Source organism: Cladophialophora yegresii (genome assembly GCF_000585515.1).
Source record: "Cladophialophora yegresii CBS 114405 chromosome Unknown aczIN-supercont1.1, whole genome shotgun sequence".
In the NCBI taxonomy this organism is placed as follows: domain Eukaryota; kingdom Fungi; phylum Ascomycota; class Eurotiomycetes; order Chaetothyriales; family Herpotrichiellaceae; genus Cladophialophora; species Cladophialophora yegresii.
The window spans coordinates 4919800-4930322 of NW_006913045.1; the positions used below are offsets into that span (position 1 = coordinate 4919800).

Consider the following 10523-nt stretch of genomic DNA (forward strand, 5'->3'; position numbering starts at 1 on the left):
CCGTCGATGACATTGAGAAAGACAACCAGCGGTTCGCTTCCACCATGTCGATTCACGATGTACTACCGCTTAGTCCTCCGTCAACATCTTCTCGCCGTAAAATAGCGCTGATGAGCTCTTCGATCAGGAGCACAAGTCCTTCAAGTCCTCCAGCATCGTTTCCGGGCTCTTCACATACCGGAAGTCGGAAACGTGTCGGGTTTTCGACGGGTCCAAACGCCCAGGGCCCTATATCTACGAGTCAGCCTCCTTCAAGCGGTGCTAGACCACCATTCACCTCCTCAGACTCTCACTCGGGCCTAAGATCGATCCTCAAACCAGTTACAGTCTTGGAGAAGACGGCACAGAGAACAGATGGGTTGCAGGATGGCAAGCGTTCAATGGTTGCAATGATGGACAGCTTCATCGAACAGTTGTCCCATGATGACAGATCACTCTCCCTCGACGCATATCAGACGCTTGCCAATGTCATCAGGAACTACGATGACATCCCGGACGAAGATGTGCTCAAGGCAAAGATCAATACGTTTATGAGATACATCAAGCGAGACTTGCTCAGGAAGCCCTCTCCGGAGGAACCACCCATTGCTGACACGAATCTCATAACACAAGCATTGAGATTACTCATTATATTTGTTTGGAACAAGGACTATGCGTCTCTACTATCGGATGATGCCCGTACCTTCGTCCTCGATCGGTCAATCCAAGTGCTTGCGGAGCATGCTGCGTCAAAAAATATCCTCGTCCACTACCTTCATCTCCTTGCGGCGCAAAACTTCCGCCAGAGCCTCATTACCAGCCACCGCGTAGCGAGGCTTCTCGAAGCGTTGAGAGCACTGGGCGAGCATTACAAGGGAAACGGGATCATTTCTGAGAAGTTGCTCGTCTATCAGAAACTCCTTGACCAGGAACGGCCCACCATGAAGGCGAAGGCGAGCCTCTGGGTGGACGAGCTGCTCACTGGTGCAACCAACAGCATAAAGGACGTCAGAATGAAGGCCATCGACCTTGGCGAAAAAGCCTGCTCGGCGTTTCCCGCATCTTCATCCATTTCTTCTGTCATCAGATCTACCCTTGCCAGAGAACTTGGATCCGGAAAGACATTCAGCGCCAGCATGTGTCGAAAACTGGAGAAGATGATTGCGGTAAAAGAAGAGGGCGTCCAAGTCCCGCGGATATGGACTATCGTCCTACGGCTCTGCAATATCGTCGATGGCCGTGGCCGTAACGGCTGGGGATCGCGGTGCGACAAGTGGCCTCAATTCAAAGATTGGCTGAGTGTTATACAAAAATGCTTTAACTGCAGTGAATCGGCAATCCAGCAACAAGCGTACCAGGCTTGGAATCGGTTCATACACATTGTTCAACCTCATCTAGCATCCGATAACCTGTTGCAACTGCTGCCAAAGCCTATGACTGCTAAGTTAGAGCGCCACGGAGGAGAGGCGGCAATAAAAGGCACTCGTGTGGCGGCGGTGTCAAGTTACTGCACCCTACTTTATCATGCTTTCAGACCAGCAGCAAATCACCATCAGTATACTCGGGTCTGGAACGAATACATTGTGAAGGTCATGAAGTCCGCATTTTTCGAAAGAGGTACCGCCAACTCCGACCTTGCAAGTCGTATCTTGATGGCGTTGTTTTGGAATGCTGGAGGAGCGAAGATTTGGAACGAGAATCGCGCCCTCGAGAACACCCCGGTCGAGCCAGAAGAGCTGCCTACAATCGATTGCAAGTGGGTACGCTCGAAAGCAAGACCGATCCTCGATATTTTCCTGGTGCTGCTCCGCTACAGCTCTTGGGGAGCTTCAGGGCAATCTGACAAGGCACACATTGCCGTGGCTTGGCTGCATTTCCTCAAAGCTGTTCAAGAAGCATGTCGCAAGGAGATTAAGCCCTCCGCTGAAACAGTGGTGGCCATGGTTTACGTGAACACCTTTCTCGGGCGTCTCTACCTGGATATGACCCATCCCAGAGATGGTGATGGTCAACCAACACAGCCACATAAACTCAGCAACGCTCAAGTACGCCAGCTGACTGTGACTGCTATCAAGCTACTCGGTCCCGATCTGATAATGGCTGGTCTTGAAGACCAAGGCTACTGCTTGAGTAAAGCTTTGGTTATTTATGACTCTCTACGATTCCACCTTCTAGAGCAACAGCGAAGTGACCAATCAACCACGACGAGCTTAGAAATATGTCTCAATTCTCTGGACTTAGCATTGGTGAACAGCTTTAAGTCCCAAACGACTTCTGTGACAAACGAAAGCATTAGCCAGCTGCAGAAAAGGCTGGAAGGATCATCTGTCGGCCAGATTGTCCACACTTTGACTCTGCTTAAGCGACCCACTGTATTGTTTTTGAAACAAGATATCTCGGGTTGGCAGGACAAAGATGAACACGACCCCAGTGGACGGTATCCAAGGATCATTACAGCTACTTTGACACTTCTGACCAGACTGCCCATCGAGGCTATCGGTGAGTTGGATGAGACTTTCGCGGCTCTGTTCAGCAGCAATCATAGTCTTGTGGTCCAGGATACTGTCGATATGTGGAACCAGCAATTTGGAAAGCTACCCTCGCTAAGTCCTGGTCCTATATTGACAGAGGCTCTGATCAAGCTACGAGACGCTGGCGTTAAGATCACCGTCCCAAGCAGCTTGCACGCCCGAAATGCCGCAACTGAGCAAGACATGTCGCCACAAGCTACACCAGAAGAGGACCATGGAACGACCTCCAGGCATACGTCAACCAGCCCAACAGCAGCAATAACAGGCGCCGACCGATCCCCAGAATTAGGTAGCCAACATTATCATAGTGTTGCGCCAGAGGAAAGCCCCCTCACGGGCTCAAGTCCTAATCGACCAATTTTGCGGCCACGCTCGAGGCACGATGATTCTCAGGTTAATTTCGTGCCAATCGAGTCATCTCCTCTTCCGCAAGAAGAACCAGAAGCTCAGCTCTTGACCACACGCCAAAAGGAAGTCCGCGACCGACTGCGTTCGGAGCCCGCTGTTGTATTTCCGGACCTTAGATCGAGCCCAAGGCCGCATGCTAGATCAAGCACTCACACTGACTGCGAGTTCGCACGGAAGGCAGCTTCTCAGGCAGAACGCCCGTCAACACCGACCTTACCAACGCATGATGAACAAATCGGGACTGAATTGATGGCCTCTCCCACGCCTCGGGCGAGACACTTTACCAACCTGATTCCTGATCTTGAAGTCCCTTCGTCACCGCCTTCGATGGTGGGCAATGATGACCGGACCGATGTCAATTCTTCTCCGCTCCTTGCCGTCTATGGTGATGCTGAGGACAGGATTGATCTTGCGATTGAGCAGGTTGAGGTGGCAGACGAGCATAATGCAGTAGAGCTACGTCCTTCTGCGGCGATTGAAACTGTTGCCTTCAAAGATGCAGCCTCCCTCGGACAAGAAGGATTTGTCACCAATATCGCTGATGCTAGCGCTGGGGAAACCGTCGAACAATTCCAAGACAGCCAGACCAAGGAACGCACGGGTTCGACGGTGGCTGAGTCAAACGATGAAGCTAGTGACGCCAGGCACCGAAGACACCACCCAAAGAAGCACGCCACCAACGCAAATGATTTTGCTGCGGTATCATATAGTGGGAGATTGAGGCGTGGGAGATCCCGTCTCGGCCTCTCAAAATCTCCGGCACAACATATCGGCCAGCGAGCATCAAGGGTTGCCTCCAATTCTCAAGTGCAGAGTTCCAGTCCTCCACCGTCAGATATCTCCGACGCTCCAGACGCACAGAAAGACCTGGAACAGGCACACCAGGATGGTACACGTGGCCATGTCGAAGAGGATACAGCGCCATCTTACGCAACGGTTTCTCCCTCACTGAGACCAATCACGATCAACTTAGCATCGGACAGCACGACAACAGAGGAAGCCGAGCAAAGGGAAGCAAGCGCAACGAAGCCTGTCGCAACGGATAGCGACGAGATTGATATGCTTAGTGCTTCGCAACTGTCTCATGATCTCGACCTGCATGTCAGCCAGACGGTTGGCGACGAATCTCATGTGGCATCAGGGACCGATGGAGAACCAAAACAGAAAAAGCAGAGATCCCGCAAGCGCAAATCAAGCACACAGTATTCTACTGGAGTCAAACGCAGGAAATCAGTAAAAGCTTCCCTACAGTCGACTGCAATAGGCGCAGAAATCGCCGCAGATGAAATTCCAGGGGAGATTCTTGGCTGCAATGAGGTTTCACCCTCGCAGGAGGATCAAGCTATTGCCCCAGTACAGCTCAGCGAGCCGACACTGACGCCTAGACAACGCCGAGGCCGGCCACGGAAACGGACTTTGATTGAGGTCATTGTGCCGGGGACACCGCGAGTCAAAGAAGGGGAGGTGGATATCACCGGAGTCTCTGCTGCTTTATCACTGCACAATGACGAGGAAGAGGTTGATAACACTCTCGATCGAGAAGTTGAGATCCGCGGAGCAACAAATACAATGGTGACTGACTTTACAGGGTTGACTACGACTGGTGGTGCCGCTGAACTGGCAATAGGAGACCGAAGCAGTCCCCCTGAAATCGTGGCTTCGCTTCAAGGTGTCCTGGATCGTCTCAAATCTGCCGACCCGAGGGATTTAGACTTAAGACGCGTGGATGATCTGTGCTTCCAGATCCGGTTCCAAGCCCAGCTTATCATCCAACAACGAGGAGCTTGACGGAGAGTTACCCAGACTCTCGCAGAAGGGCGACCAGACCATCGAGACCTGAGACCGCAGCGATTCTGCATGGATGCTGGGAGGAGCTCTTCTCCACGTGGTTGAGATGGAACACGACCATGGGCTTGCATCGAGAGCATGGCCAGATTTTATACTTTGTAGTTCAGAAGACAAATATATTGTCTAGGGATGGCGGCTCATGGCCTCCCCGGTAGAAGGTTTTCCCACACAACCACAGCACGTGACATTTTGCGGAGATTCCCCTAAACGCCGGACTCATCGCTGCTGCGCCCATCCCCATTTTCTCATCGCAACGGGTCCGACCACCGAACGCAGCTTGTTGAGTCAAACAGGCCTCACTTCCACCTCACCTCACCTGGTCCTCCCGCCCTTCTAACCCGAACACCGTTGTATCACCCACCCTGCGAACGGTATTGCTTGGAGTTGTTTGGAAGAAGAGACACCGGAGAGATAGAGCATAGAGAACAACAGCCGCGACAATGGCCGCGACCATCAAAGCAATCAACGCGCGGATCCGCTCCAACAAGGTTCTGGATTACTTCTGCTCAACACGTACGTCTCTCGAGATAAGAATATCCCTCCCTGCGCAGAAAGAAACTTATCGGCGGATGAGTGATTACCACTGCACATGAGCCACAGGAGGAGGACGAGGAGGAGCAAGAGAGATGACTAATTCTGCGTGTTCCTTGGTGGACGGGACGTGAGAAGATAAACAGTTGACTGACTGACTGGTGCTCTGGTGTGCAGATTTCTGGGGTCCAGCTTCGAATTTTGGCATTCCTATCGCCGCGGTGTTGGATACACAGAAGGATCCTGAAATGTATGTGCGCACCATGTCCACTATGACCGATGGCCCTCTATCTGTGGCACATGCCTTCTCTACGTGCGGAGCGGACGCTCCTCCCCAAGACCCTGAGACGGGACGCTAATACCATGGTGATCAACAGCATCTCCGGCAAATTCACCGCCGCATTGACCGTTTACTCGGGCACATTCATGCGCTACGCCCTGGCCGTGACGCCCAAGAACTACCTCCTTTTCGCGTGCCATTTCGTCAACTTCAACGCGCAGCTCACGCAGGGGTACCGGTGGTATGATTACTGGTAGTAAGTAAAGATATACTGTTCCTACATACCTACGCGCAGAAAGAAAAGCACCATCTGGGGAATACCACGCCGCATGAGCGAGAAAATCATGGACGTATTTTCAGATATCAGTCTAACGTTGCTGCTCTACTGTACAGTGGCTCCGGCAAGGAGAAATGGGCCAAGATCCACGCGGAGCGGGCCAAGAATGACCTCGAGGGCACGGTCGACAATCTCGCGAGCCAGACAAAGGTGAAGGTCCAGGATGCGGTGCAGGAGGTCAAGAAGACGGTGTCGTAGATCGCCATTGGGCGATGGGGGAACAGCTGAAGTGGTATGCTGGGAAGGCGTGCGCCGAATCACTTGTTGTGTCAAGGGAGGACATTGGATTTTGGTGGCTCCCGCCATGACGCCGAAACAGGTGGACGCAGGTGCCCTGGCAGTGAGGAGGCAGTGTATCGCCGCCCTTGGCGGTATCGGTTGGCGTGCTGTCACTGGACAGGCTCATGAGGACTAAAAGCCGCCGGGGAAAAGGACCAAGATTCATATCAGCAGGAGCGGGACTACGTATCCCACATTCCATTTCGATCACAATTCTGAGTTACTTTCTAGTGGCCGCGAGAGTCGGCGTGCGCGAATGGTCTGGAGGGATGAATATACAGGACTCTTTCTGCCTCGTTCGTTGATGTGCTTTCCCCTTGAAGAGAAGAACTCCTTGTGACCTTGGAAACTTCAGCCACGCAGCAAGCCAATACCTACGCTCTGGCCCTTGGTCATTTGGGTCGGATAACGCATAGTCCCGAGTAGTTGCCTTGATTGACATGCAGAGCTACCGAGGGAAGGAAAAAGGGAAAGGGGGTGCCTTGATGGTGGTCCCGAGTATGAGATGAGACACGGCTGCTTAACAGCGACAGCCTCCCCGGATCTACAAGGCATACTAAAACGGTCTATTTCTGCTACAGTATCAAATGATCTTTCACCCGTATAAGACAGCTCATAAGCTTAAGCAACACCTCCCCTTTTCCTACTGTATCTCGTCTCGCAACGATCAGCCACGACGTCAGAAACCGAAGAGATCAATGCAATGAGAACATGAGAGACAACTAAATGAAGACAGTGGGGCTTGTGGTACGCGTGCGTTGGCCAGTGGACGGTCGAGTACACATACACCTATGGGCCTAAGATACCGCTCCATTGCCGTTACGCCCAAGAGTAATGCAACCACCAAAACCCCCCAATGCCACGTGCAGTCCAGAGGAAGCCGAAGGTGTAATTAGACCGTGGGGACGACCAAAAGGTGCTTGAGGGATGCCCAGTCCCAAGTGGCCGTGTCTGCCAGAGGTGGGGATATCGGCTACATAAGCGCCTCTCAATGAATTGGCGTTCTTTCTCGTTCAACGTCCTGGCTACGGGCGGTTGGAGGATAGTCAGGGAGACACTGAGAGGAGCCATGAAGGCGAGGGTAATCGTAGGGAGACCTTCAGGGAGGAACAACCACCTCTGTCTGGGGAGAGACCGTCCACCAGAGCGATGGCATACACGAGCAGGCGCTTAGGGCGCTGTGAAGCTGTCCGACAGAGTAGGACAGGGGCAATCTGCCAGGGCATTTCGACCTTCAAGGAGGAACAACCTTCTCCATCAGGGGAGACCGCCAAGACCGTCCATCAAAGAGATGGCATAGGCGAGCAGACCGTTTAGGGCGCTGGAAATTTGTCCCGACAGAGTAGAACAGGACCATCCGCCAGGCACTTCGGTCGATGCGGTCGATGCTACAAGTCCTTAATCCCGCCCCAGCCAGACCGTTCGCAAACCGTGCGCACATCATGCCCCTGGAAGTTCTGCACAGCAGCTACAGCAAATGTGCAGCAAATGTGCATATGCTATGCCCCAGGCGAGGATTAGGACGGACATCCATCCATCGCGCTCGGGCCGAATGTCTTGGGAGGCACTGTATTCATGGGCTCGAAGATCATGTAGCAGACGAAAAGAGTCCACGCCCACTGGGACGGATCAAGGTGTTGCTGTAAGAGAAATTGGAGTGACTCCATGCCCACCGGAGCGGGTTGAGGTATACTGGAGCTGTTTCTTGATGCTGGTGCCATGTTCGAGGTTGATGATAGCGGCGTTGGAGTAGTTAGCTGGACGAGTCGATGACTCTGAAGATGTTAGACCCAGGATTAAGTAGAATCCGAGCAGCCAAAGTCCGACTTTACGCAAAACCTTTCTGTCCAAAGCTTTGTCGACCTCTTCTTCAAGCACAATTTCACTCTCAGAGACAGACGAAGGGTGGACGACAATGTGGGCGAGCGTTGCACGGATGCTCTTTCTACCAGCCGCCATACTTCGGTCTTCACCTGCGGGTAGGAAAGTGGACTGACCGTACCTTGCTGATCTCGCCACCAGTACACCAAATACTGGGCTGCTTGATCTTAAGTAGGGGAACGACGAACGCTCTGGATAAACCCGTGTCGATGTCGACCGCCGCGACATGAAGGTTCGGGAAGTCAGCAGATTCTCATTGCCGTGCGTACCGCTGCAATACTTCACCATAGCACATCGGCGTACTTGCAATGCCAGCTTTGCAAGGAGGATTGGCCAACAGCACACCAGAGTACTTGCATTTCAGCTTTGCAATGCAGCACTTTTCCATAGCACACGGGAGTACGAGTACTTGCACTGCAGCTTTGCAAGGACGTCTAGTCCATGCCTGGCACATCGGCGTAATCGCGTCGCCTCCTTTACAAGCACGACTGGTGTTCCACGCCGCCACGACAAAGGGCGATGGCGGCATACGCCTCACCTCTCAACGTGCTTCGCGTATGGCCAGGGCAACCTTGGATTCGGCGATATCTTCTCTAGCTTCTAGCACAACCATCTCCCCACGGCTCTGGGCGGATGTGTTTCAACTCTGATGCTGATGCTGCTGCCGATGCTGATTGAATCGGGTGCTCAGATCACCGCACTGGGCGTCGATGGAGCAAAGCATGTGGGCATCGGGCAGGGACGACAGCACGCCCGTCAGCCTGCATAATCACGGTTAGTAATTTCATTACGAGGCGCTTGAGATCTCGCGGACAAGCGCAGCAGAGGAAGTGAGGCTTGAAGCGACCTCTGCAATGTTGGAATCTGCATCTTGTGGTATTGTGCTCGGCGTTCCCGCTGGTCCGGTTAATTAACACATGTATTGAGGCGAGGGCGCTGGCTGGTCTGTTTAACATACGTGTTGAGGTCAGGGAGCTGAGAGTCAAGAGTGAGTTCTACTTAGCTAATTACTCCATACTGTATGTCACTCCAGAAGTCGATGAGCAAGCAGCGTCTGAATCAAGGGAACGGCGGGTGTGGGGAGTATGTATTTGACTCGCTCCCTGATCCAGGACGGCTCCTGAATCATGATTCATGGAAAAGATGAGGCATCACGGACGTCGACGAATGTGAAGAACGGAGTACTACGTATGGAACAGCATAGCTGACCTATTCATACAAGCTGTTCAAGACTAATTATCATATCAGCCTCCAGGGTGAAGTGCCGCCGACCCGTGCTCAGAAGACGATTCAATATCAATATCAGCTTCCCTTCCTTCGCGCCACAGATTCGCCCTGGCCCCAGCCATCCAACTACCCAGGTATCAAGACACTCACCTGCTGCTTCTTGCAAATTCACCACGCCCGGCACGTCTGAATTACCAACACAAATTCTTGTCACAAAAACGCTCCCACCCACATTGCCTCTGTTTACCAGATCCCTCAATCTGACACCCTAACAAATGACCAAATACGCACTGTTTCACCAAATACTGTACCTCAGCTCGACCCCCTGGTGAATTGGTTCCACATGCCCCCCAAGATCCCCGTCCCGGCCTTCTGTTCGGTCCAGCTGGCCTTGCGCTCATCCTGGCTCCCTCGCTTCATGGCCGTCAAGCCCGCGTATTTGTCCGAGGCGGAGGACTACGCGACACAGCGTCAGCGATATGAGCACACACTGAAGCACAAACCGGGTTGAAGCTCAAAAAGGACTGAAGCACAGGGCGGACTGGAGTACAGCCTGGATCGAAGCAGAGGGCGGAATGGCAAGCACAGGCAATACCGGATCCCGTGGGGCGGAACGGCTACAGTAGCACACGTAACAAACAAGTAACAAACAGGACGTAACTACGTACCCTTCTTCGTCCAGCAGCAGCGGCGGCAGCGTTGCCTGCAGCGCCCGTGGCTTCCGTCGTCGTCTTGGGCTCTTCTTTCGGCGGGCTTCCAGACGCAGACCCAGACCCTTGGGACGATTGGCTGTTGCTGCGGGGCTTGTAGTTGTATTGTTTGAGGAACATGGTGAGATGGTGGCGATGCTGAGATGTTGAGAGGTTCGAGGTGGGATACGTTGATGTACGTTGGTTTGGACCCCCTTGTCGGGTGATGTACAGAGTACTGCTGAGATGTGATGGCAAAGTATCAAGCAAGGCTGAATGAAGGGTGTCCTTTTCCGAGGAGGTGCTGGGAGTATCGACGGTGAGGGGATGTTTCTCAGGGACGCGAACTTTTTCCCACGGTGCAAGCTGGAAATCGGTCGTCAAGTCTTCCGACTCGCGAGAGGTGCGAGACAGAGTACTTGTACTTGTATTGTAGGTAGTCGCTGCTTGTGCCTGTGCTGGTACCAAAGCACGTTGCAGGCAGGCCCGCCGATGCGTGTAAATGGTGACGTAGCTGACACGGGGAGCTCGAT

At 53.0% G+C, this 10523-nt stretch overlaps 4 protein-coding genes across 4 annotated transcripts; 2 read left to right on the forward strand and 2 right to left on the reverse strand.

Moving 5' to 3' along the window:
* Window positions 1-389: 389 nt before the first annotated feature.
* Window positions 390-4706, forward strand: A1O7_01776 (uncharacterized protein; the record flags this gene model as incomplete). The annotated part of the gene is made up of 1 exon (XM_007755812.1): window positions 390-4706. One exon carries the CDS (start codon window positions 390-392, stop codon window positions 4704-4706), a length of 4317 nt encoding a protein of 1438 aa, XP_007754002.1.
* A 500-nt stretch (window positions 4707-5206) lies between these two features.
* A1O7_01777 (small nuclear ribonucleoprotein B and B') lies at window positions 5207-6112 on the forward strand (the record flags this gene model as incomplete). Its single annotated transcript, XM_007755813.1, has 4 exons — window positions 5207-5279; window positions 5475-5547; window positions 5675-5833; window positions 5971-6112. 4 exons carry the CDS (start codon window positions 5207-5209, stop codon window positions 6110-6112), a joined length of 447 nt encoding a protein of 148 aa, XP_007754003.1.
* Window positions 6113-7039: 927 nt separating this feature from the next.
* On the reverse strand, window positions 7040-8149 carry A1O7_01778 (uncharacterized protein; the record flags this gene model as incomplete). Its single annotated transcript, XM_007755814.1, has 3 exons — window positions 7040-7310; window positions 7443-7833; window positions 7856-8149. Coding segments are annotated over 2 exons (417 nt in total), but the record flags the coding sequence as incomplete, so codon positions are not given.
* A 1464-nt stretch (window positions 8150-9613) lies between these two features.
* On the reverse strand, window positions 9614-10131 carry A1O7_01779 (uncharacterized protein; the record flags this gene model as incomplete). Its single annotated transcript, XM_007755815.1, has 2 exons — window positions 9614-9757; window positions 9970-10131. 2 exons carry the CDS (start codon window positions 10129-10131, stop codon window positions 9614-9616), a joined length of 306 nt encoding a protein of 101 aa, XP_007754005.1.
* Window positions 10132-10523: the final 392 nt, after the last annotated feature.